The sequence below is a fragment of the Trichosurus vulpecula genome, chromosome 1, assembly GCF_011100635.1.
Source record: "Trichosurus vulpecula isolate mTriVul1 chromosome 1, mTriVul1.pri, whole genome shotgun sequence".
NCBI classification, from domain to species: domain Eukaryota; kingdom Metazoa; phylum Chordata; class Mammalia; order Diprotodontia; family Phalangeridae; genus Trichosurus; species Trichosurus vulpecula.
Window position 1 is genome coordinate 457,165,734 of NC_050573.1, and position 27,424 is coordinate 457,193,157.

Sequence of the window (27,424 nt, forward strand, 5' to 3'; positions counted from 1 at the left end):
TTCTTTTATTCCAGTCTTATAGAAGAATTTTAATAAAAATTGAATGCTTTTAGTCTTCCATCCATAGTTTTATGATCTCAGCCAATGTCAACTTATTTATTTCAAAATTTGGTGGTATTATTATTGACCAACAGAATCTTGATTTAGATAATAACTTGATGAAGAGTTTTAAATCCAGTATCATCATGAGCATACATTTCATTAGTTTTTTCCAAGTTGTATGCTTTGGAAATTTTGCTAACATGGTATATGACTCCATTACTGGCATATGATATTTAAGATTATTTTTAAACACTTTTTGGACATTATACAAATTGTCGGTTTTATAATTTTTATGTTCTTAGCATTGGTGACATCATTGAACATTATCGGAAGGAACAGATTGTTGAAGGCTACTACCTTAAGGATCCTGTCCCAATGCAGGTAAGGGTTTCATACCCCAGAGGCCCAAAAGCATTTTGAAGGGTTTTTTAAGGTCTTTTTACTGGTATACATGCGTGCATACGTGTGTATGTGTGTGTGTGTGTGTGAAATTCACAGAATTAAGTCTGTGAAATTAACCAGAAAAAAAATCAAATTTGAATGAAGAGAAAATTATAGGTTGCTTAAGCAGCAAAGTTCTTTAAAGCAAACTGAAAAATTCTTTTTGGTTTCTGAGATTTGAGTAGTCATAAATTCCTAGAGATAACTTACGAGGTTTACAGTTTTGTCATCCTAGGGAATTCTTTATTGCTAGTTTACGTAATTTATGTCAGCTAGCTTATAATTTTCTGTACATTTTTCCCTTTTAAAAAGTTTCCTGAAGGGATTCTGGTCTAGACCTGTAATTTCATTGCTATGGGGAACTCCTCCCTCTTGATACGAAACTCTTCCCTCTGATGCAGAACAGCAGGTGACCCTTAAAATACTAGAGGTTTACCTGTGGCACTGAGAAGTTAAATGTCTTGCCCATGATCACATAGCTAGTGTGCAGTGGTAGGACTTGAGCTCCTTTCTGGGTGACTCCAGGGATTATTAAAGCTTAAAACTCACTAACACTTTTCAGACACCTTACAGACTCTTAATGGTTATTGAACTGAATTGAATTTCTGAACTCTCTGTATCATGTTTAAATGCCATCATTGCTGTCTTTTGGTACTCTGAAACTACTCTTCACTTCTTATATCATCAGTTGGCTTGTTTGAGGGAATGTTAACTAATTTCAATATTTGTGGCTTAGCAAAGCATGATTAAAAAGGTAACTCTATTGTGTGTTTGCCTGTGTATGTATATGAATATGTACACATGTACATGTATATATGTATTTCCTTACATGAATGTATCTTTTTAACATAGGCTACCGTACACCCTTTGTTTCTTTTGAAGAGAGTATTTCTATCTAGAGCCATGGTATAGTCATGGGTTTCATCCTCCCAAATCTCAGTGATACCTCCTTAAATTAAAACTGGGGTTCCTTCTGTTTGTTGCCTGAACTTTGTGTGTGTGGATATTTGAAGTCAGGGTTTAAGTGATAGGTCGTTCATTGGAGTTTTTTCTCCCATGAACTTTTGCGTGTCTCAACAGCTATATTCATTCAGCTTATTCTTCTCAATGCTATCTACTCTTTGTGGTATTTAACTTGGAACATATACATGGGTATTTTTCTTCCCCCTTATTGTAAATTTAAATTTTTATTGATTATTACATTTGCCAGATACCGAGGAAATTCTTTCTAGACTTTATTGGGCTAAGAATCTGTCATTTTTAAAGCTCTTTTCCAGGAGTTCAAATCTTATTCTTAGACATTTCCTTCTTAGTCAGCTTTTTGTTTTTCCAAGTTAATTTTTCCCTTCTGCATCCCTTACATTCAAAAGGCAAAAGTGAGGAAAATATAACTTGTTTCCTTGTAACAGGACAGCTAGGTGGTGCAGTGGATAGAGTGCCAGGCCTAGAGTCAGGAAGACCCATCTTTCTGAGTTCAAATTTGACCTCAGACACTTACTACCTTGTGACCCTGGGCAAGTCACTTAAACTTGTTTGCCTCAGTTTCATCAGCAACAAAAATGAGCTGAAGAAGGGAATTGCAAACTACTCTAGTATCTTTGCCAAGAAAAGCCCAAATGAAGTCACAGAGAGTCAGACCCTACCGAAAAACAACGGAACATCATGAACTATTCCTTAAGATTTCTTGCCCAATACTTCATATCTGTTAGTGATATGCTATTTCACATTTGGGCTTATGTGAACCATTAATAGTAAGTAGGTAGTTGTCTTCTATTTTAATAAGCATTTGTTAAGCCTTGGATACATCCTTTCAGGAAGACCGTAGATCTCTCATTTTGTTATCAAGTCAACACATAGTCATCTCATTACCCCCTAAGCAGGGTGTCACTAGCCACTCTACTCTTTGAATTTTCATCTGACATTTACTAGACGATCTCCCCATGACTTCTGTGGCTCTACAGATCTGATTTGAAGCTCTTAAGGTACAGATCTCATGTTCCTTTCCTTTTCTCTCCGTGTAATAATACTCTTCAACATCCTGACAAAGATCACATCTCTCCTCTCAGATCCCTTTTATTCCTATTGAAGTTTTGCTGCTCTTTTCTTTAGGTTTACTTCATTCTTCACAACTTAAGCATGTGGAGGGGCCTTCTTTGAATGCATTCATTTTGTCCTTCTGTGGGGAAATCAGCCTACATTTTGAACACAGATATCATTCACTCATCTGTGGCAAAAATGCAAACGTGGAACACTTGATGTTCATCACTGGATTTTCATCTTTTTTTTTTTTTTACCTACTTGTGGGAAATTTCACCTTTACTCTTAGCACATAGCTAAAACTTTTACAGCCAGTTATTGTCTCGATAACTTGACAGTTCTACTCAACTTCTTTTCCTTAGTCTCAACAACTCTATCGCTGTACTTACCTACCTACCTTTTTACCTTGTGCTAACCTACATGTTTCACCTATTTGCCCCTCGCACAAACCCACTGTTGCCAAATTGTTGTGCTTCTAATCGATCTACCTACTTGGTCTTCTTTACCTTTCCTTGTTTTGCCATTGATCATATTGATGTTGTTAATATGCATATCAAATATGTATTTAATAATATGTAATATGTATTATTGATAGTATGTATACATAATATGTATAATATGTAACAGAGGTAGCATTAACAGCACTTGACAATTGATTGGTTCTGGAGAGTAAAGGAAAAAGATTGAAGAATGAGTTCAAGGTTGCAAACCTTGTGTGACCAGAAGAATGATGGTGCCTCTAACAGAAATAGGGAAGTTTGGAGGAGGTATGGGGAAGGATGATGAGCTCTGTTTTGAACATGTGATATTCTTGAGATATCCACATAGAAATGTTCAGTAGGCATTTGGCAATGAACTACTAGGATTTAAAAGGAAGAATAAAGCTAGTTTTATACATTTAGTAATCCTCTGTATAGAGGCTATTGAGACCTTGGGGACAGAAAAACAAGAGACTGGGACAGAAGTTCAGGGGATATTGACCCTTACTGGGCAGGAGGTGGGGATAGTGGTGCAGCAAAGATAACTGAGAAGCAACAATCAGAAAGACAGAAGGAAACAGAGAGAACAGGCAATGGATGGGAGATTACATAGGGCCTCAGGTCAATAGAATCCAAAGCTGTAGAATCAAGACTGAAGAAGATTTTTAAAACTAGTTAACATATTGTTGATTACCTTGGATAAAGCAGTATTGTTAGAATGGTGGGGTTGGAAACCAGATTGCAAAGGGTTGAGATGTGATAGAATTGAGAATATGGAGACAATGAGTTTAGATGATTTTTTTCAAGGGGTATGTCTGAAAGGGGTGATTATGGAGATTGATAAAGTTACATAAAAGTTTTGTTTTATTAATGGAGGAGACCTGGGCACATTTATAGGCAGGAAGGAACTAGTAGATACAGAAAGTGAAGATGTGTGTTATATTCTGTGTATGTATGTGTAACAGCCTCGTAAGAGAGATGTCAGTCATTCCCTGCTACCCTCTTTCCCTTCCCTGCATCCCCCAAAGGGTTAGTGTGAAGAGAAAGACTAAATCAGATATTCTGTTCCTTGAAAGAGGAGTAAAAATGACCTGGAGGCTATAACTTGACAACAAGGTAACTTATGATGGATAAAGTGAATCTTAAAGGAGAGGTTGGTGCATTATGGCTGTCAGGGGAAAGTCTGAAACTGGCATTGAGCAAAGAGTATGATGTCTCTTCCTCCTATTCCATCCATTGGATTGGGAGAAGTGAGTTAAGGAGCTTCCATTACTGTAACAGGGCTAGAGTATCTTGTAAGTTAAAACGTGATTGCAGTAAATGAAGGAAAAGGGGGGCAAAGGTAATTCTGTTAAGGATAGAATTGTAACTACAGGGACATAAGCATTAGGGTCTGGGGAAGAGTAGGGTTAAGATAGATATAGGAGCGTGATAGCAGGTATTTAGTGGCTTAAAAGATGATTGAATCACAGGGATTGGGAGAATAAGAGGTGGGAAGTTGTATGCTATAATATGGGAATGCAATGCTGTTATGACAACTGGTACTGCCACCCTTCAGGGTCCTGTAATAACAGGAATAATACATCAGCAGTATTTTCTTTTTCCAGATACCATGGGGAAAGGTGTTGAGCTGGCAGAGGTTGAGATCTAGTCCATTATCTGTGTTTGTAAATACATAGTGATTGGGTCCCCAGGCAGCTAACCAAACTCATTCTCAGTACCATTTCCTTGCCTTATCCCAAGATGGGGCGGGGAGGGGGGTTGACATATCCCCAAAAGATATTCTACGTCATTTTGCTTTGGCTTCCAGTTTAATTTGTTTCTGAGCTGCTGATTTTGGAGAAATACCTGGCTTTAAGAAGACTGATACTGTGTTCTAGTCTTGACTGAGTCCTGGTTCACATAAGAAGCCTTGTGTTTGGCCACTAAGGAGTGACCCATTATTACTTTTCTCTAGTGGTTAAGTGAAGAGGTGCCTTAATAATGCCTTCTTAAATAGTAGTGGGCTCCAGAGTGAAAGATTCTAAATCCAGTTGCAGTATGGCTAGAATCTTATGTTTCTGGGTCAAATAGTAAGAATCCAGAGAGTAATTAGGTACTAAGTACTAGGGGGGGTGTAGGTTGTGTTCAGGGAAGACTAGGTCTATCAGTATGCGCACATTCCATGTGCCTATGGTGAGTGGAATCAACTTTGTAGACATTTTTGTATGTTGATGGCTGCCAAGCCAGTTTCAGTGCAGCTTTCCACCTTTGGTGCCCACCTGTTCTACCCAACTCTCACCTGTGGCTCCAAGAAGCTGTAGCATGCGCACTAGTCACACCCTGGGAAACCATTTCAGCAGATGGACTAAACTAGGTCGAGGGTAACCAAGGAGTCTCAAACCCATTGGTGAGTTAGGGGGGTGTCCACCCTAAGCATGTCAAGACTTCCCCTGGTGGGATGGGTGGATGAGAACAATTTGTTCCAACAGCCATGAAGGCAGCTGAAGCAGGCACTCTCAGATGCTTAGAGCTTGGTTAGACATTAAAGACACCAAGATCAGCCACTGCATCTTGAGCCATCACTAGCTGTCTTGATTCTGTCCTGCCACTGAACTGTGATGACTAGTGGAAAGAATGAGGCTGATGACTTCATGCAACTGCCTCACTTAAATTCAGTTTATGCACAGATCCAGTCTATGCACAAATCAAAAGACATCACCCATACCATTTTACTATTACACCTATCTCAAAGTCCTGTGGTGAAAGGCAGGTGACAAAGCAGCAGGTGCAGATACACTGGGAGCTATAGTCACAATCCTGCACACAGGCAGCCCAGGCCATAGGGTCATTTCTCACTGGAAGCAGCAGTGGGATTCAGCAGCCCCCTGGGTATCTGAGCAGCCTTTTAAGGATCGCACTGCTCACCTCCTGGTGTGAAGAATGGACTAGAAAAGGTGCCCTAAAAATTGTCTGATTACTCAACCTTGGCCTGATTACCGTGGCAGGTGGGGAATCCTATTCCGAGGTTGAAACACAAAAAAACGTACAAAAATGTCTACAAAGTTGATTCCACTCACCATAGGCACGTGAAATGTGCGCATACTGATAGACCTGAAAGATGAACAGCTCTTGTTGCAAGAGAACTCAGCAGACATCACATCCAAATAGCAGCCCTGAGTGAAACAAGGCTGGCAAATGAATGCCAGCTTACTGAAGTTAGAGCTGGATGCACTTTTTCTGGAGTGGCTGCAGTGAAGAGGAGTACTGTGAAACTGGTGTAAATTTTGATATCAAAACTGATCTAGTCAACAAGCTTGTATGCCTGCCAAAGGAGTGAACAACAGGCTCGTGACAATGTGGTTGCCACTTGCAGGAAAATATCACACCACCACCATCAGTGCCTATTCTTCCACCGTGACAAAACCAGATGAGGTGAAAGAAAAATTTTATGAAGACCTGGAGACCCTTATTGTCAGTGTGCCAAATGAGGACAAGCTTATGATCCTGGAGAGTAGGCTCAGACTACTAGACTTGGCGGGAAGTCCTAGGGAGGAATGGAGTTGAAAACGGCAACAGCAGCGGTCACTTCTACTGAAGACTTGTGCATCTCATGACCTTCTCATCACCAACACTGTCTTTTGTTTACGTAAACACTATAAAACTTCATGGTTGCACCCTTGCAGCAAACATTGGCATTTAATAGACTATGTGATTGTAAGGAGAAGAGAGAGGATGTGAGAGTGATGAAGGCAGTGTGTGGTGCAGAGTGCTGGACTGATCCTAGACTTTTCCAAGCTAAATATTCACATTCAATAAAAGGGGCTCCCCCAAGGCAAAATGACTAGCAGAAGAATTAGTGTCAACAAATTAGAGCTCTTCTCTGAACAGGAACAATTTGTTGCTAACTTGGAGGAAAAGTTGAGCCAACACACAGTTGGTAACAGTGCAGCAGAAGAGGAGCGGGTAGCTTTCAGAGATTTGATGTATAGCACTGCATTTGCTCATCTGGGTCAGAACACTTGAAAACACCAAGAACGGTCTGATGAAAATGATGGGGAAATTCAGAAGCTGCTAAATGAAAAACGAGAACTCCACAGGGTTTACCAGCAGGATAGTTCATCCATCTCTAAGAAGGCAGCATTTAATGCCATCAAAAGTAAAGTACAAGCAAAGCTTAGAGAGATGCAGGATTCTTGGCTCAATAAGAAAGGAGATGAAATTCAGTTTTATGCTTATAGTAACAATCCAAAGTGCTTTTATGATGTCCTGAAGGCTATTTATGGGCCAAAGACCTATGGTGCATCTCAGCTACTCAGTGCTCATGGAGCCACATTGATAAGTGATAAAGATATGATCATAGAGAGTTGGGCTAAACACTTCCATAGTGTTCTCAACAGACCATCATCAATCAATGCTGAGACCATTGACTGTTAACCTCAGGTTGAAGTCAGTCCCTCCCTAGCTGAAGTTCCAACTGAAGAAGAGGTTTTTGAATGCCATTAGGCCCCTTCTGTGTGGCAAAGCACCTGGTGCTGATTCTATTGCCGCTGAGATTCACAAGGTATGGGGTCCATTGCTCATACAAAAGCTGACTGAAATTTTCCAGGTCATGGCAAGAGGAGGTTATCCCACAGAAATTCAAGGATGCCTCCACCATCCATCTCTGTAAAGGTGAAGGAAATAGATTGTCCTGTGACAATCACAGGGGGGGTCTCTGTCTTAGTCATTGCTGGCAAGATTCTTGCCAGAGTCCTCCTTAATAGGCTGATCCTTCACCTGGAAGATGGTCATCTACCTGAGAGCCATTGTGGCTTCAAAAAGGGCCAAGAACAGTCGATATGGTGTTTGCTGCTCATCACCTCCAGCAGAAATGCCAGGAACAGAACAGAGATTTGTAGAGCAGAGCAACGTTTGTAGATCTGACCAAGGCCTTTGATCCTGTTAGTCTTGAGGGCTTCTAAAAAATTGTCAAAATTTTTGTACCTGGAGAAGTTTATCAACATTGTGTGTCAGTTTCATGATGGCCTGCTTGCCCAGGTTCTATATAATGGACAATGCTTTCCTGCCTTCCCAGTCACCAGTGTAGTGAAACAAGGCTGTGTGCTTACTCCCATGCTTTTTAGCATGATGTTTTCAGCCATATTGTCAAATGCTCTCAAGGAGGATGAACACGGCATCAAGGTCAGCTACCACACTGATGGTAAATTTTTCAATTTATAAAGGCTGTGAGCCAAAACTAAAGTGGAGGGAGTACTGGTGAGTGATTTTTCTGTTTGCAGATTGATTGTGTAGCTTCTAAAGCTGAGATGCAGCAAAGTATGGATCAGTTCTCTACTGCTTGTGTTAATTTTGGTCAAACAGTTAACATGGAGAAAATACAGGTGCTTCATCAGCCGCCGCCACCACGTCATCCATATGTGGAACCATCAGTTACAGCAGATGGAGAAGTTTTGAATGCTGTGGATAAATTCACTTACCTTGGTATTGTACTTTCCAGGGATGTACACATTGATAATGAGGTTGATGCATGCATTGCCAGAGCTAGCTCTGCGTTTGGGAGGCTCTGAAGGAAATATGGAAGAGAAGAGGTATGAGACTGATTACCAAACTGAAGGTCTACATAGCCGTTGTGCTGACCTCTTTGTAGTATTCCTGTGAAACCTGGACAGTCTACCAGCGCCATGACAGGAAACTGAATCACTTCCATTTAAATTGCTTAGGAAGATTCTGAAGATCACCTGGCAGGATAAGGTACCAGAACACTGAGGTCCTTTTTTGAACTAAACTGCTCAGCATTCAGACTCTGCTTAGGGGCCGCGGCTCCAATCTGCTGGCCATGTTATTTTTATGTAAAACGTACATTTGCCAAAAAGATTATTTTATGGAGAACTCACACAGAGCAAGCATTCACATGGTAGTCAGAAGAAGTGATGCAAGGATTCTCTCAAGATCTCTCTTAAGAACTTTGGAATTGATTGTGTAGCATGGGAAACACTGGTGCAGGACTGCTCAGCAGGATGTGTCCACATCAGAGAAGGTGCTGTGCTCGATGAGCAAAGCAGAATTGAGACAGCTTAAAGGAAACATGGGATGGGCAAATTTAGGATATCCACCCTAATTGTTCACACAGACTATTTGTGCCCAACCTGTGGTAGAGCATTCTGAGCTTGTGTTGGTCTGCTCAGCCACAGTTGAACACAATGAAACTTGAGTCTAGCATGGCGATATCATTTTGCCCCTCTTCAAGAACTAAGAACAATCAACCAACCAGGTACTATGGCAGGAACCTTGGTGCTAATGGTTATCTCCGCTTGCCTCGAATCCCCATAGGAACAGCAGAATGCCTGTACTATGGAAATAGTTTGAGATGGGGACTAAACATAGTGCTTAGAAAGGGCTGGGGCCTATAACATGGACCATGTCTCTAAGGTCTAGATCCTTGTTTGCATATGGCAAATCAGATGGTATAGAAGAGGTCCTTGTAATTCCTTTTGAGCATCATGGACTACATTGGGTACATCTTTGGCCTTAGAACAACTTGTCTTGTTTCCTTTATTTTCCTCTAAACAAACCTAAGGACTCTTCTGATTGCTAACACTTCTGTCTATGAGGCTTCTGAACACTGCAAATGGCCTCATTAATTATAATACTTGATTTAGTGTTTTCTACCACAGCTATAATCCTCAGTGATTTATGCATTCATACTGATGACCTTTGTAATAGTAGCTTCCATAAGGTTTACATATCATTCTCCTTACAACAACCTCCTAGAGTCCGTAGTATAAATGTTTTCATTTTACATACAGTGAAAGTAGTTTCAGAGAGGTTAAGTGACTTACAGCCACCCCGCTAACAATTATGAACTCAAATTCTGTGAGCCCTAGTCCATTGACCTCTCTGATCAACCTAACTCCCATGACTTCCTTCTCAATCTGTAAACAACAATTATTTATTAAGTAATCTCCAATTCATCTGTAGTAGCAGCTACACATTTTAGACATAAAACTTTATCACCTAGAACTGTTTAATTAGAACTGGAAAATACCTTAGGCTTATCTAATTCTCTCTCATTTTTCCAATTAGGAAATTGAGGTTCAGAGTGTTGAAATGACTTACCCCAAATTTATGTAGGAAGCAGCCGACCCATAATCTGATCTCAGATCCTTTGGCATGCTTTCCTATTATACCATGCCTCTTTCTACTCAGTTTCCTATGCTTTAATCCAATCTTGTTCTCTATTTTTTACTTCTGTTTTGACATTACCTCTTTCTTTTCATAATAATGAGTCATTTCAACAATGTATCCTCTTCTATTCTTGAATCTTTTCTTTCTACTCTTCCTACTCATCATCTTTTTTCTCCTACTCCCAAGCTTGTCAGCTCTGCTGTAGTTTCAGTGACTGAGTTCACTAGAAATTATGCCATCTACCCTCAGTTGGGCCTGTATTGATTCACAGTTTTTAAATCCATCTTTGACTGAACCCTATACTTCACTTCTTTTAGGGGCTAGTCTAAATTTCCTCCTTTGTTCTCAAGCCCCCAACTCCTGTTCTATTACCTTCTTTGAGCACAGGACTTGACCCTCCTCCTTTACTGAGAGGGTTTGAAGCCTGCTGTCATGGTCTCATTCTGTCATGTTGTATGCCTGAGTATGGTCATCAGGATGAGTCGATAAACTATGAATGAATGTATAAGGCATTTATTTATCAATAATCCTCTTTCTCATGTGCAAAACACCTTGCTAAACTTAAAAAAGTTAAGACAGTTCTTACTTTCAAGGAACTCACAGCTATAAGTCAGATGGGAAAAGTGGCATGGTTATGAGGATGCAGTGACAAAGAAGATGTTAATGCTGCCACTTTCACATCATTATTTAGCTGCACATTCCCAGAGATTTTAGGTTCAAGTCTTGGGCTGTCCTCATCAGGGTTTGATGGGAGATGGTAGTCAAGATGGTAGTTTGACTTGTGTTGCACTTGCTGCCTCCTGTCCTTCCCTTAGAGTGCCCAGCTGGCCTGCCTGCTCTGTGTGTGACAGGTGGGTGGCAGTTGTTGTCTGCAGGAGTTTCTTCCCTAGATGATGGCTGTGGGGACTGGGTTGGAAGCAGGAATGGTGGTCCAAGGGATACCACCACTCCAAGGCTTCCTGTGCCTGTTGATCAGCAGCTGGTGATTAGAAAGGTGGGTCCCCTCTCCACAGTGATTTCTCCCTACAATGATGACTGTGGGAGCTAAACTGGAACCACATCTGGTGGTTTAGAGGACACTGTTATTCCCAAGGTTCTTTGTGTTTGGTGTCCTGGGCTGTCCTCATCAGGGGCTAAAGGGAGATTTTGGACTGATTGATCATGGTGGTTTGACTTGTCTGGCACAGGCTTCCTCAGGGATTATATGAAAAGCTACAAAATATACCTGTGGGAAAGCAATCTGACATCATTAATGAAATAATGAAAACAAACTTATGCAATTTTATTTCAGTAGATAAACATTAAATTAATCTGGGAGAATAGAAGTTGTACCAGGCTTTTGTCTATTTGTCCTCTTAGTCTTACTACGCTGATTTCCTTAGAGTCTTTTCCCACATTCCAGTAGATCACCAATTTCACTGCTGTGTGTACTACTTCCAGTAATGAAGCTGACAACCTTGTTCATGTCCATCCATCCAAGAAACTTCTGTCTGTGTCTTTCTGTAAATTCACACAGGCAGTCCATCATGTGGACCTTCCTCACTACTCAAAGTTATAATGGAACTTAGTAGTTATCCCTAGTTCTTCCCACATGACCAGCTTTTCTTTCACTTATGCATTTCTCTGATTACAACTTCTATGTTGCTTTGCATTTGTAATATGTGCTCCCAAGAAATGTAAATGTGAACTTTATTGTATCATGTGTATCATGTAAATTAAATCATTTTAATGGGTTACTTATGATATTTAGGAACTCTCCCAATACTTCTTCTGAAAAGCAAGAATTCTTTATATGTAAAGCCACTCCTTGATTTATCTATTGTGCAAATTTAAGATTTGACATGACTTTTTAAATTGAGGGCATACATACATTTCCTTCCTTAATTAAGTAATCACTATATAGATTTATGTCAGATTCACCAAAGAGTTGTTTTTGAGAAATGTTTGTATGTATACTTTTTTTTAATCAGCATCAAGAACAAGTACTAAATGATTCAGTAGATGGCAAAGAAATCTACAATACAATTCGCCGCAAAACAAAGGATGCCTTTTATAAAAATATTGTTAAGAAAGGCTATCTTCTAAAAAAGAGTAAGTATGATTTTTCATTATATTTTAAAGTATCTTATATTTTACTTATTTTAAATTGAGTCATTCATGTTAGACATAAAACAGAAGTTTGTTTTTTTAAGTATGCTTATTATATAATATTGATTTTCTCAGCTAATTGACTATTATACAGTCTTTTTTAAGAAAAGTGTAAGGGTTATAAATAAAACCCCTCTTAAGACTCTTAGGTTTAAAGAACAAATCTGTCTGACCTCCAGGTCTCTTACCTCTAACTTTAAGGAGCATACAGCAGTCTTGAGTGCCAACACAAGTGTGTGTTTTGCAATTATTTGAAGGGAACATCACCTTACATGTGAAATACTTGCCCTTATTATTACTCTTTGAAGTGCTTTTTATACCTCACTTCATTGAGACATTGGAATAGGAAAAGAGCTAATATAAGGTGGAGATCTTTTTATTATTTCTCCAAGGCTAGAGAAAAGTTGATTTCATGTTAAAGGAGAATATATATGACAATTTGTAGTAACCACATGTTTTCATTAGAGGATATATTTATAAAGTTTCTAGGCATTTTTATTCACTGTGTAAGAGTTCTTCATTTTCCGTGTACAAGGTTAAAATTTAGAAGGGACAGCTTTTAAAATTTTAGTTTATATAAGGTTTAAAAAATTTTGTCGAACACTTAGTTTCTGTTTCCAGTGGTTTGACTTTTAGCTTTTAATGTTTATTGGGATAAAATGAAAATAATTACTTTTTTTTGGGCAGGCAAAGGAAAGCGGTGGAAAAATTTATATTTTATCTTAGAGGGAAACGATGCCCAGCTTATTTATTTTGAAAGTGAAAAACGAGCCACAAAACCAAAAGGATTAATAGATCTCAGTGTTTGTTCTGTCTATGTCGTTCATGATAGTCTGTTTGGCAGGTAAGATGGTTTTTTTCTTATTTTTCTTTTTTGGAATTTTCGTCACCTTACCACCACTAGGCTCCCCTCAACCCCTCCCCCCCTACCCAAAAAAAATCTGTTACCTGCTCAATCCAATGGTCTTTTCTCAACTCTCATTGTATTTGATCTCTCTGTCACTTTGTGGAAGGGGTGGGTGGGTGGTGTATTCTTCTTTGTTTCTTGAGACTGGGTATCATTTAGGTCCTGTCCTAAGCCCTCTGCTCTTCCTATACTCCTCTCTTAGTTGTATCAGCTGTCCATTATATAGGTAATTCCTAAATCTATGTGTTGTTTTTTTTGTTCTGTCTGCACTCATAGTTCATCAGTTCTCTCTCTAGAAGTGCATAGCAATCTTTGTCATGAGTCCTTATGAATTGTCTTGGATCATTGTATTAATCAGAGTAGCTAAATCGTTCAGTTGATCATCATTACAATATTGCTGTTACTGTGTATAGTGATCTCCTGGTTCGGCTCACGTTGCATCAGTTTGTAGAAGTCTTCCCAGATTTTTCTGAAGCTATCCTGGTTATTGCTTTTTATAGCACAATAATACTCCATCACAAAGATATACCATGATTTTTTTCAGCCAGTCCCTAATTGATGGGTAATTTCCTCAAATTCCATTTCTTTGCCTCCGCAAAAAGAGCTGCTACAATTGTTTTTATACAAACAGGTCTTTTTCCTTTTTTTGGATGTCTTTGGGGGTATAGAGCTAGCAGTGGTATTGCTGGATCAAAGGGTGTGCATAGTTTTATAGCCGTTTGGGGATAGATCCAAATTGTTCTGCAGAATGGTTGAACCACAATTCCACTAACAATTCACTAGTGTATGCATTTCCCCACATTCTGTCTAGCCTTTGTCACTTCTGGTAGGTGTGAGGTAGTACCTCAGAGTTGTTTTAATTACATTTCTCTGATCAGTAGTGATTGATTGAATTTTCTTTCATTTTTTAATTTTTATAAGATTGCAAATGACTTTGATTTCTTTTAGAAATCACCTGTTCGTATCCCTCAAACATTTATTATTTGGGGACTAGCTCTTTTTATAAATTTGACTGTTTTCTACCATTGAGAAATGAGGTCTTTATCTGAATAACTTGCTGTAAAATTTTTGATGTTGCTTAATTGTCTGGTACCTTTTATCAGATTCTAGTTTCTAATCCATTCTGCTATCTGCTTTTGTTTTATGAGTGAATTCATCCCATTCACATTCATAGTTATGATTACTGTGTTTTTCCATTAATTCTAGTTTCATTTGTTTATTCTTCTCCCTCTCTGTTTTTACCCAGTTTCTCCTCAAAAGTCTGTTTTGCTTTTGACCATCGCTTCCCTTAATCTGCTCTCCCTTTTTCATAGACCAGTTTACCTAATGAATATTGATGGAAAAAATTTTAAGTGAAATACTAGCAAATAGATTACAGTAATTTATTACAGGGATGGGCAGGGAGAATTTATACCAGGGATGCAGGGCTGGTTCAGTATTAGGTAAACTCAGCATAATTGACCATATCGATAACAAAACCTACAGAAATCAAATGATTGTCTCAATAGAGATGGAAAAAGCTTTTGACAAAGTACAGTACTCAATGTTAAAAAAACAGTAGAGATCATAAGAATAAATGAAGCTTTCCTTAATATGATAAGTTGTATCTATCTAAAACACAAGCAAGCATTATCTTTAATCGGGATAAACTAGAAACCTTCCCAGTAAGAACAAGGTGAAGTAAGGATGCCCATTATCATCACTTATTCAATATTATACTAAAAATGTTAGATTTAGCAATAGAAAAATAAATTAAAGGAATTCAAATAGGCAATGAGGAAGCAAAACTCACTCTTTGTAGATGATATGATGTTATACCTAGAGAATCAACTAAAAAGCTACTTAACAACTTTAGCGAAGTTGTAGGATATAAAATAAACCCACATAAATCATCAGCATTTCTATATATTGCCAACAAAGCCCAACATCAAGAAATAGAGAAATTCCATTTAAAATAACTGTAGATGAGATAAAATACTTGGAAGTCTTCCTGCCAAGACAAACCCAGGAACTAAATGAATACAATTACAAAACATTTTTCACACTGATAGAGTCAGGTCTAAACAATTGGAAAATTATCAAATGCTCATGGGTAGACTGAGCCAATATAATGAAAATACCAGTTCTACCTAAATTACTCAGTACCCTACCAATCAGAGTACCAAAAAGCTATGTTACAGAATTAGAAAAAAATAATAACAGAATTCATCTGGAAGAACAAAAGGTCAAGAATCAAGGAAATTAATGGAAAAAGATGTGAAGGAAGGTGGCCTTAGCAGTATCAGATTTCAGACTATATTATAAAGCAGTAATCATCAAAACTATCTGGTATTAGCTAAGAAATAGAGTGATTAATCAGTGTAATAGAGTAGGTACACAATAGTAAATTACCATAGTAATTCACTGTTTGTAAACCCAAAGACCCGAGCTTTTGTGACAAGAACTTATTATTTGATGAAAACTGTTAGAAAAATTGAGAAACAGTATGGCAAAAACTAGGTGTAGACCAACATCTTATACCGTATCACCAAGATAAGGTCAAAATGAGTACACGATTTAGACATAAAGGGTAATACCATAAACAGATTAGGAGAGCAAGAGTAGTTTACCTGTCAGCTCTATGGAGAAGGGAAGAATTTATGACCAAGCAAGAGACAGAGGGCTTTTGGGGATGTAAAAGGGATAATTTTGATTATTATGAAAATAAACGAAACCAGTGAAACCAAGATTAGAAGGAAAGCAGAAAGCTGGAAACATTTTGTATAGCAAGTACCTCTGATAAAGGCTTCATCTGTAAAATATATAAAGAACTGAGTCAAATTTACAAGAATATGAGTCATTCCTCAATTGATAAATGATCAAAAGATATCAACGGGCAGTTTTCTGATGGAGAAATCAAAGCTATCTATAAGCATGTGAAAAAAAAATGCTCTAACTCACTGCCAATTGGAGAAATGCAAATCAGAACAACTCTTAGGTACCACCTCAGACCTATCAGACTGACTCATACCATAGAAAAGGAAAATGATAGATGTTAGGGTATGTGGGAAAGTTGGGACACTAATTGCACAATTGATAGAGCTGTGAACTGATCCAACCATTCCGAAGAGCAATTTGGAACTATGCCCAAAGGGCTCTAAAACTGCATACTCTTTGATCCAGCAATACCACTACTAGGTCTGTATCTCAGAGAAATAAAAAAATGGGGGGGAGGACTTAATTTTTATAAAAAAAGATTTGTTATTTCTTTGTGTGGTGGCATAGAATTGAAGATTTTGAGATAAGCACATCAATTGAGGAATGGCTGGCCAAACTGTGGTATATGATCATGTTGGAAATGAGAAATGGGGAAGGGGGATGATTCCAGAAAAACCTGTGAAGATTTATACCAACTGATGCAAAGTGAAGTGAGCAGAACCAAGAGAGCATTGTACACAGTAATGTCAATATTGTATGATGATCAACTGTGAATGACTTAGCTATTTTTAGCAATACAATGATCTAAGACAATGAATCACAGAAGACCCATGATGAAAAATGCTTTCCACTTCTAAAAAACTGGTGGAGTGCGAATGCATATCAAAGCATACTATTTTTCACTTTAGTTTTCTCATGGTTTTTTCTTTTGTGTCTTTTTTCACAATGTGACTCATGGAAATATGTTCTGCATTGATTGTACATGTATAACTTATATCACTTTGCTTACTGTATCAGGGAATAGGGAGAAAGGAGAGAATATGGAACTCACAGTTTTAAAAAATGAAGCTTCAAAATTATTTTTACATGTAATTGGAAAAAATATTACTTAATTTAAAAAACCTGCCCTCCCTTTTATCACTTAACCCCCTTTTCTCTTATCCCCTTTCCCTCCTGTTTCCTCATTAGGTAAGGTAGATTTCAGTATCCAACTGAGTGTGCATACATATACCATTCTATCTATATATCTGTCTATCTATATGGTCTTACTTTTTCGAACCAATTCTAATGAGAATGAGGTTCAAGTTTTGCCTGCCAGCCCTCCTCCAGTGTAAAAACTCTTCCTTGCCTGCATCTTTTTTTGTGAGATTATTTTGCCCCTTCTTTGATTCCCTTCCTCCTCACCCCCTTTTTATTTTTTTCTTGAGATCATTCTAACATAGTTAAGCCCGTACAATCCAACTGAGTGTGCATACATATACCATTCTATCTATATATCTGTCTATATGGTCTTACTTTTTCGAACCAATTCTAATGAGAATGAGGTTCAAGTTTTGCCTGCCAGCCCTCCTCCAGTGTAAAAACTCTTCCTTGCCTGCATCTTTTTTTGTGAGATTATTTTGCCCCTTCTTTGATTCCCTTCCTCCTCACCCCCTTTTTATTTTTTTCTTGAGATCATTCTAACATAGTTAAGCCCGTACACCCTTTCTATGTAGACTTCTAACTGCCCTAATAACGATAAAGTTCTTAGGAGTTACATGTGTCATCTTGTCATTTAGGAATGTAAACAGTGTAAGCTTATTGATCCCTTCTGATTTTTCTTTCATGTTCATCTTTTTATGCTATTCTTTAGTCTTATATTTGAATGTCATATTTTCTATTCAGTTCTGGTTTTTTCATCAGGAATGCTTGAAAGTCCTCTATTTCATTAAATATCTACCTCCTTCTCCCCCCCACCCCCATCCCGATTACGCTCATTTTTTCTGGGTAGATTATTCTTGGTTGTTATTCTAGCTCCTTTGCCCTCCAGAGTATCATATCCCAAGCCCTCTTCTTTTAACATGGAAGCTGATAAATCTTGTGTGCCCTGCCTGTGACTCTGTGATATTTGAATTGTTTCTTTCTGACTGTTTGCTATATTTTCTCCTTGACCTTGGAGCTCTGGAATCTGACTGTAACATTCCTGGTAGTTTTCATTTTAGGAACTCTTTCTGGAGATGATTGGTGGATTCTTTCAATTTCTCTTTTGCCCCCTGGTTCTAGAATTCCTTGATAATTACTTAAAATATGGTGTCTTGACTCTTTTTTTTTTTTGGTCGTGGATTTTAGGTAGTCCAATAATTCTTAAATTATCTGAATCTTATTTTCCAGATCAGTTGTTATTCCAATGAGATAATTCACAATTTTTCTATTTTTTCATTCTTTTATCTTTGTTCTATTGTTTCTTGATGTCTCATGGAGTCATTAGCTTCCATGTTCTCAATTCTAATTTTTAAGGAATTATTTTCTTCTGTGAGCTTTTGTATCTCCTTTTCCATTTGTCCAATTCTACTTCTTCCATTTGTTGAAGTTCTTTGTCTTCAGTGAATTTTTGTACCTCTTTTGCCTTTAGGCCAATTCTGTTTTTTAAGGTATTTTCTAAAGTGTTTGTTTTTTTGTGCCTCTTTTACCAAGGTGTTAATTCTTTTATCATAATTTTCTTGCATTACCATCATTTCTTTTCCCAATTTTTTTTTTATCGTTCTTCTCTCTTTAAGTCTTCTAGGAATTCTTTTTGAGCTTGTATCCAATTGGCATTTTTTCTTTGAGACTTTGGATATAATCCTTTTCACATTGTTGTCTTCTTTTGAGTTTATGTCTTGGTCTTCTTTGCCACCATATTAGTGTTTTATGGTCAAGTTATTTTTCTGTTGTTCCTTATTTTTTCAACCTATTTCTTGACTTTGAACTTGATGTTAAAGTTGTGCTCTACTCTACTGCGGCTGTGGAGTCACCATCCCAAGCTTCAAGCTTTTTTGTGCTGCTGTTTTCAGAGTTAGTTCTAAGGGTCTGCACTTTTTGGTACTTCCAATGTGGTGTGATCTGGGGAGAGGTGTTGTCACTGCCCTCCTGGTCTGTGCTCTTTACCTTGGAACTGGGCCAGTTCCCCTACTACCTTGTGACCAACCACAAGTGCTTCGCTACACTCTGGAACTATAACCCAAACTGTGCGTGGGTAATAGACTTGCCAGTCAGTACCAGCCACACCCACCCAGCCAGCAGAGTGCCCTGTAATCTTTGACCAGTTGTCATAACTTCTCCTATTGTCTCTGGGTTGAGAACTCCTAAAGTTTTTGTTGCTGTTATCATAGCCACCTCCCAGTCCTTACCCCAGTGAAACAGACTTCTGCTTACTCCCTAAGTTGTCTAAGGCTCAAAAAATCTCAACCTTAAAATCTCGAACTTTTGGTGGCTCTGCCATTCTACAGTTCTATTTAAGCCATTATTTTAAAGTTGTTTGGAGGGGACTGTTGGGAAAGTTTACCTGAGTTGCTGCCTCTATTCCACCATCTTGAAAGTGTTTACTTTTAAAAGTTTGAATATTTTTAATAGTAAGGTAGCAATTAATTATATTATTGTTATTGATTTTGGTTAAAAAATCTTTCAATAATTTTGTTTTTTATGTTTTTAAAGGCCAAACTGTTTTCAGATAGTAGTTCAGCACTTTAGTGAAGAGCATTACATCTTTTACTTTGCAGGAGAGACTCCAGAGCAAGCACAGGTGAGAAACTTTTTTTTTTCTCTCGAATGTGAACTTATGTACTAAAATGTTTTATATTTTGTTGTTTTGGGGGAGCTCCCATCTATAGTATAAGTAAGACAAGGAATTTGCTCATCACATTTTATTCCAAGGAACAAAAAGGAACTTTCATAGATTTATGAGAACTTAGCATAAGAAATTCTTTACAGTAATTTAAAGGAATAATTATTAATAAATGAAATGTTTCTCTTTAAAAAATGAAATTATTTGATTTTGAAGTGAATGCTCATTTTGAATATATCTGTGCTATATAAAATTCTTGACATTCTCAGTACAGTACAGACAGAAGCAAACTAGTTGGCTTTGTCACAGAACATTACGTATTTTTTGTTGGTTTAAATCCCTGTGTTGTAAAGAGAATTCTAATCACTAGGAAGAAAAAAATGCATGGCCTAGATATTATTCACATCCTCAGAATTATTCTTTACTTCCTTCTGCGTCTCTTCTAGCTTCTAACTTTAGCTGAGAATATCATTAAGTGGCTGGGAATATATATGCAATACATAGACATGTGTATATGTATGTATGTATTTTTTTTTAAATAGTGTACCAGATTTAGCAAAGAAATAATGGTCCTGAAAAACCTAATTTCTCTAAAATTTCACTTTTTAAAAAATAAAATAATAACTTGCAAGTAGGGTTGTTATGAAGTATATAATTTAGGTATAGCTCTACTATTGACCACTTTGTGAATATTTGATGCTCTGTGGAAGAGGTAACCCGCCATTGGTTAACAGGAAGAAGGTGGCTTTGTATAATACTGAAAGTGCTAATATAATACACTGACTACCCCCTGGGCATAGTGAGAATGATTCTCTGGCTATGCATCTTTCTTAAGCCTGTGTATGACACTGACTCACATTAAAAAAACAGAACAAACTTTTAAAAAACTTTATATAAAAAATATTAAAAGCTAATGGTCCTGAAAGGAACATTTGATTTTCATATTTCAAGTTTTCTCTCTTGGGGCTTTGCAAAACTTCTCAGTTAATTAAAATACCTTGTATTTATGTAGCAGTTGTACAAAAATCAAACCTGTACAATATCTCTCTTGAGGTATATATCCCTATTTTGCAGATGGGAAAAACTGGGGCACAGAAAACTTAGTTGACTTGTTCAGTGTCGCAAATGTTAGAAGTGGAGTTAGGAATAGAACCCAGCACCTCTGGATCCTCTGCTTTAATCACTTTACCATGTTCCCTCTTTCTATGTGAAGATATTCCTCACACCCTGAGGACAACTATGTGTAAGTTTCGCATGTCACATAATTATGTGGATAGCCAGTTCTTTAATTTTCTTCCATTGCATTTACATTCTTTCTTCCCTTGCTCCTTAGTAACTTCGCTGCAGTATGTGATTATTTTCAGGTTTCTGTTAGATAATTGAACTTCTGAGTTTTTGGTTGCATTCCTTGCTTATGCTTTTAACTCTCTGCTCTATTGCAGTGGTTTTACCTTAGGTATTGGCACAGCTCAAGGAAACTCATTGAAATAGCTTCCAAACTCAAGATATGGCTAATACAAAAAACAAAGACCTTTCTAGAAATCTGCAATTCAAAGTGAAGTGTTTGTACTTATTATTTTTTAATAAGCAAAAAAATTGTTATTTCCCTTCCCCAGAGCATCTTCTATTTGAAAGTTGTTGAAGTAAAACTATACTTTAAATTGAGTACCAGGAGAGTTGCTTCAGCTTATACTACATTAAGTTTATTTTAGCCTTTCAGACTTTCGTTAAAAAAAAAAATATTTAAAGTAAAACAAAAACAAAACTCTTGAGATTCTGGCTCTAATTATAGTAATGTATTTAGTACATTCTTTTCTGTATTATGGTTTAATAATACAAGTTAGGATGCTTTCCAAGTCAGTCCTCGTTTGTTTTAGAATTTGTTTTTACACATACACACGCACACAAAACACACAACTCTCTCTCACATCCAGCTTTAACTGTTTATACAGTTTAATTGCTTCGTTTATCTAACATTGTATTTACTTAGTAGAAATAAGTATTGATTCATTAAGAAAATAAAAATGTAATTTTTTTATGAAATATAAGTGCAGTAGTGACCATTTTCTATTTAGTATTTGATATTTGCTAAAAAGAGCCTTTTGTTGTGTAAAATCTTTTAGAAGTTGAATATATGGACATATTTTTGCATAAATACACATGTGTCTTTAGTGTGCATACATATGCATGTGTGTCAAAGTACATTTGAGACTAAGGCACAGAAGCAAAAGAGAAAGGAATACTTCTACCATATTCTGTTAAACTGTTAACATTGAATTGATGTTAGATACCAGATATCTATATATCTATATCTATCTAGATACATAGATGGATATAGATATAAAATGTACTTACTTTGAAATATTGGGTTTTTTTTCTTTTGTTTTTCATAGGAGTGGATGAAAGGTCTACAGACATTTTGCAATTTACGAAAAACTAGTCCGGGAACATCTAACAAGCGCCTACGTCAGGTGAAGCATTATAGTTTTCTTTTGGGTTATTAATTGCAATTTCAAATATAATAGACTTTGGAAATTTTAGCCAAATGTAACTTGTAAAGGTAGTCTGTATTGTGGTTGTGAAAACTGATACACTTCAAATATACTGTAGTACTTAGGCTTGGGAGAAGAACGTTTTGTTCACTTTTTACTATTCGTTGAAGTTTTAATTTTTAGGCATTGTCTTTACTCTTTCAGAGATCTTATTCAAATACAAGGAGATCTAGATGGCCTAAGTGGATTATTCCTATACTTTTGCATCTTTTGTATCTGTTAATAATGTGAAACAAGCACACATTAGAAAGAGTCCATTAATTCTTACTTGGTGGAAAACTGATGTCAGTGTCCAAATTAAGAATTTTAACTAAATATCTATGAAAATATTGTTTAATTGTAATTTATGAAACTGTATTTGGGCCAGTTGTTTATAATTTGTGTCAGTGACAGCTGTTATGGATTATCCATTTTCTTTATTTATTGAAGCTGAAGTGTTATTTTAATAGTTATCAAGGCTTCCACAAAAATAAAATGAACTTGTTTAAAAAAAAAACAACAAAAACCATAGATATTCAAATGGGTCGGTCCTATAACAGAGATTCTTTGTTTGTAATGCCCAGGGAACTTGGGAGTAACGTCTCATAATTTTGTTGTTCACTTGTGACTGGCTCTTCAGGACCCCATTTGAGTTTTCTTGGCAAAGATAATGGAGTGGTTTACCATTTCCTTCTCTAGCTCATTCTGTAGGTGAAGACCTGAGGCAAACAGAGTTAAATGACTTGCCCAAGGTCACACAGTTAGCAAGTGTCTGAAGCCAGATTTGAACTCAGGAAGATGTTTTCCTGACTCCAGGCTTAGCACTCTCTCCACTGCATGACCTAATTGCCCAGTGTCTCATAATAGACCAGCATTATGAAAGCCTAATGTGCCCTAGATTTTCCTGTAGTCTGTTACTTCTGCCTTTTTCTTTCTAAACCATTTTTTGCATTTCCCTTGTCTATTTAAATTCCCAGGGCAACCTGGGATTATGTAAATAACTATCTCCGTGTGACTTACAAATTGGCTTTTGATGTTGGAGAATTAACTTTGTTAGTAGTAGAACCAGTGAACCTACTCCCTTTTGTGGTTGCTCAGTACTAGTGACTGCCAAGCTGTTTTCATTTTCCTATTCTTCTTGTGTCCCTCTGGAATATGTACTGATAAAAATTGTCCTTATATCCTTTCAAGTATGTCTTTTTAGAAACTGGAAAATTAAGTTAAAAAGGGTTCTTGTGTATGATGCGATCTGTAGAATTTTTTCCCAGAGATTAAGGATATCCAGTTAATGTTTAATAATTCTTTGACCTCTGAATTTACTGTTAATTCTTGACAAGGATACTCTTGTTTTTATAGCAAAGGGAATTTTTTTTGTCCCAGAGTAATTGTATAAGTACCTTATGGAATCGTCATCTCTCTTCTGTACCTCAGTTCCTCTTTATATGAATTCTGTGGTTAGAAAACATGTTGTGCATCTTTATGAGGAAATGTTTGGAGCAACATCTTGTGAAAAATAAGTTGTAGGGGAACTTCTGAATAAGGTGGCAGCTTGGTATATCATACAGGAGTTCGAACTGTCCCATTTTTATTCCTGTGTTGCTGTAGTAAGAGCACCATGTCAAACAACAATAAATGCATAGAGAAGCATCAGTAAACTTCTTTATCCAGTCCAGGAGTACACAAAAACACAGAAGTTGTATATACTGAAAGAGGAATTTTGCCAGAGAAACCACCAAAAATGGAGGTAAAGAAACCTAAAACTCATGGCAACACTGTGAATTGGAAAGCCCCGCGGAATACAGTGACCATCAGCTCCCAATCAAGGAAACTCCAGACAGAAAAGAAGTCATCTCCAAGGAGTGGGAAAGAAGCAATAATACCCTGACACGGAAGTTCCAGGCTGGAATATAAGACCACTCAGCATCCTGTTTAGAAAGTCTTGGGAAGAACAGAGGATAATATAGCATTTTGATAGGAGGGTGATGATCCATGGATTTGTTCAAGAAATTATGAGGGGGACAGAACATTCTCTGGGACCTTGGTCAGGGACAACTCAGGGCAATAGAGACCACCCAGCACCCTTACTGGAGAAGCTTCAGGGTCGCTAGAAGACCACCTGGTGTCCTGCTCAAGGACAGCCCCCTACAGAGAATTTACCAGGGTACAGAGAACAAACAAACCAGGGAAGGTGGAAGCTAGTAGCAGGAACCTAAGAAGACAAGGCAAGGAACATCCTGTCCAGTGGTGGAGAAAGGTGCAGAGCCTCTCTCTGGACTGTGTCCCAAATCAAGAATTGAGGCTAAAGAAAAGATATCAAATTTTATGAAGAAATGTTATGGGTCAAGAATTGTCACAGAGGAAAAAAGAGTCTACAACTATGAGTATACCCTTACACTCATAATAATAAAATATATAATATATAAAATATAGATACATATGAAGTATTATTATAATTAGAATTATGTTATATATGATAATATATTATATATGATAATATAATTATAATAATTATTATACTATTAAAATAGATTGGGTAGAAGCATTGCAGGTGTACCTGGAAAAATGAAGCGAGAGATTATAAATAAAATGAAAGCTATGGAGGAAAGAATTAGAAAAAATCAGTAGCTTTGAACATAAGGTGCATAAACCATACTCCCAAACTGGACTCCCTGAAAATTAGAATGGACCAAAGAAATCATTGACATAATGAGACAATAGGAAATATTAGCATAAATCCAAAATATTGGAAAAATTGAAAATGTTAAGTACCTACAACCAATAATAATAGACTTGAACAGCAGTTGAAAGAGAATTTAAGAATCTTCAAGCAATTGAAAACTGTAAAAAGCAATAGCCAAGAAATATTGAATATGATATTTCAAGAAGTCTTAGAATTCCAAGGAATCAAAATCAGATGACATAAGAGTTTATAGTTACCTGGTAAAATAGAAGAAATCTTGAATATGCTACTCTAAAATGCAAAAGATAGAGACTAACAACCAAAAATAACTTGCAAAACTGAGCATAATACTAAAAGGAATAAAATGAGTTATTAGTTGAATAGTAGCCTTTACTTGTTTCCAGAATAAAATACCAGATATGAGTAGAAAGGCCACAATGAAAACACAGGAATCAAGAAAAACCAGGAAAGGCAAATACATTTGGACAAATGGGAAGGGATTATACAATGATGTAAAGTCTTTAAAGATCATAGAAGAAGTTAACATATGATAAGCCAAGGATGTAGAGAATGGACAAAAGGGGAAAAATTGGGGCAAGGATTACTATTTCTCCTAGGTGAGTAAGAAGAGTATACAAACAGATAGGGCAGAGAAGTGGGTGCCACATTACTTTTACTCTTATGTAAGCCGGACAAAGGAGGGTTGAAAGACTTGAGAGTTTAGTCGTTGAAATACATTACATTCTTGATGAAGGAGGGGATGATTAAGAGGGAGTTTAGTATTGAAAAAGGAATAAACAGGCAAAAAAAAAAGTTTGAATTGTTTTTAAAAAGTGCTTTGTGAAGGGGAAATTTAAAGAAAAAGGTTAGGAATGAGTGATTGAAGTTTGGGAAAGGAGAGTAGTGAAGGGCCAATTGAATGGAAATAAATCACTTCAGTTACATTGAAGTAGTAACATTACTGGCATTGATCATACCCTTTCACCATTGTTCTCTTCTTTGTAGAAGGGCTTGGAGCAAAGAGAAGAAAAAATAAAATCATGGCCATGAACCTAAATTAGGGGGTAAACTTAGTAATAATAAAATGGAAGGGGTAGCAGAATGAATTAGGAAGCAGAACCCAGTACGTTTCATTTATTTATTTATTTATTTTTAGTTTACAACACTCAGTTCCACAAGTTTTTGAGTTCCAAATTTTCTTCTCCTCCCCACCCCCCCCCAAGATGGCATGTAACCTGATATATGTTCTACATACATCTTCTCATTAAACTTATTTACACAATAGTCAAGTTGTAAAGAAGAATTATAAGCAATGGAATGAACCATGAGAAAAAAGAAACAAAATTGAAAAAGGAAAAAAAGAGAGATGTGGCGAGCTTTTTCCATCATGAGTCATTGGAGTTGTCTTAGAACCTTGTATTGCTGAGAAGAGCCAAGTCTGTCAGAGTTAGTCATCACAGATGCCGTGTCTCTGTAATCATGTATAATGTTCTCCTCGTTCTGCTCCCGTCACTCAGCATCAGATCACGTAGTTCTTTCCAGGTTATCGTGAAGTCGGTCTGCTCCCCGTTTCTTATATCACAGTAATGTCCCATTACATTCATATACCACAACTTGTTTAGCCATTCCCCAATTGATGGGTGTCCTTTTGATTTCCATTTCTTTGCCACCACAAAAAGAGCTGCCATAAATATTTTCGTACCTACAGGTCATTTCCTGCTTGTGTGATCTCTTTGGGATACAGTCCTAAAAGTGGTATTGCTAGGTCAAAGGGTATACGCATTTTTATAGCCCTTTGGGCATAGTTCCAAATTGCTCTCCAGAATGGCTGAATCAATTCACAACTCCACCAACAATGTAACAGTGTTCCAATTTTCCCACATCTTCTCCAGCATTTATGATTTTCCAGTTTTGTCACGTTGGCCAATCTGACAGGAGAGATGTGGTACCTAAGAGTTGTTTTGATTTGCATTTCTCTAATCAATAGTGATTTGGAGCAGTTTTTCATATGCCTGTAGATATCTTTGATTTCTTCCTCTGAAAACTGCCTGTTCATATCCTTGCCCATTTCTCAATTGGGGAATGACTTGTATTCCTATAAATTTGACTCAGTTCCCTGTATATTTTCAAGGTAAGGCCTTTATCAGAGATACTGATTGTAAAGATTCTTTCTCAGTTTTCTGTTTCCCTCCTAATCTTTGTTGCATTGGTTTTGTACAAAAACTTTTCAATTTAACATAATCAGTATTATCCATTTTGCATTTTGTAACACTCTCTGTCTCTTGTTTGGTCATAAATTCTTCCCTTCTCCATAAATCTGACAGGTATACTATTCCTTGTTCTCCCAAATTGCTTACAGTATCAGCCTTCATATCTAAATCGTGAATCCATTTTGACTTTATTTTGGTATACAGTGTAAGATACTGGTCTATGCCCAGTTTCTGCTTACTATTTTCCAGTGAATTCTTAACCTAGAAGCTGGACTCTTTTGTT

General features: G+C 37.1%; 1 protein-coding gene across 1 annotated transcript in view; it reads left to right on the forward strand.

Moving 5' to 3' along the window:
• The window catches only part of RASA1 (RAS p21 protein activator 1), a 125,381-nt gene that overhangs the window by 65,896 nt on the left and 32,061 nt on the right, over positions 1 to 27,424 (forward strand). The window contains exons 9-13 of the mRNA XM_036736510.1: positions 345 to 423; positions 12,137 to 12,257; positions 13,002 to 13,158; positions 19,591 to 19,678; positions 22,114 to 22,191. Of these exons, the coding sequence (XP_036592405.1) occupies positions 345 to 423; positions 12,137 to 12,257; positions 13,002 to 13,158; positions 19,591 to 19,678; positions 22,114 to 22,191 (523 nt within the window). The remainder of the gene's footprint in view (positions 1 to 344; positions 424 to 12,136; positions 12,258 to 13,001; positions 13,159 to 19,590; positions 19,679 to 22,113; positions 22,192 to 27,424) is intronic.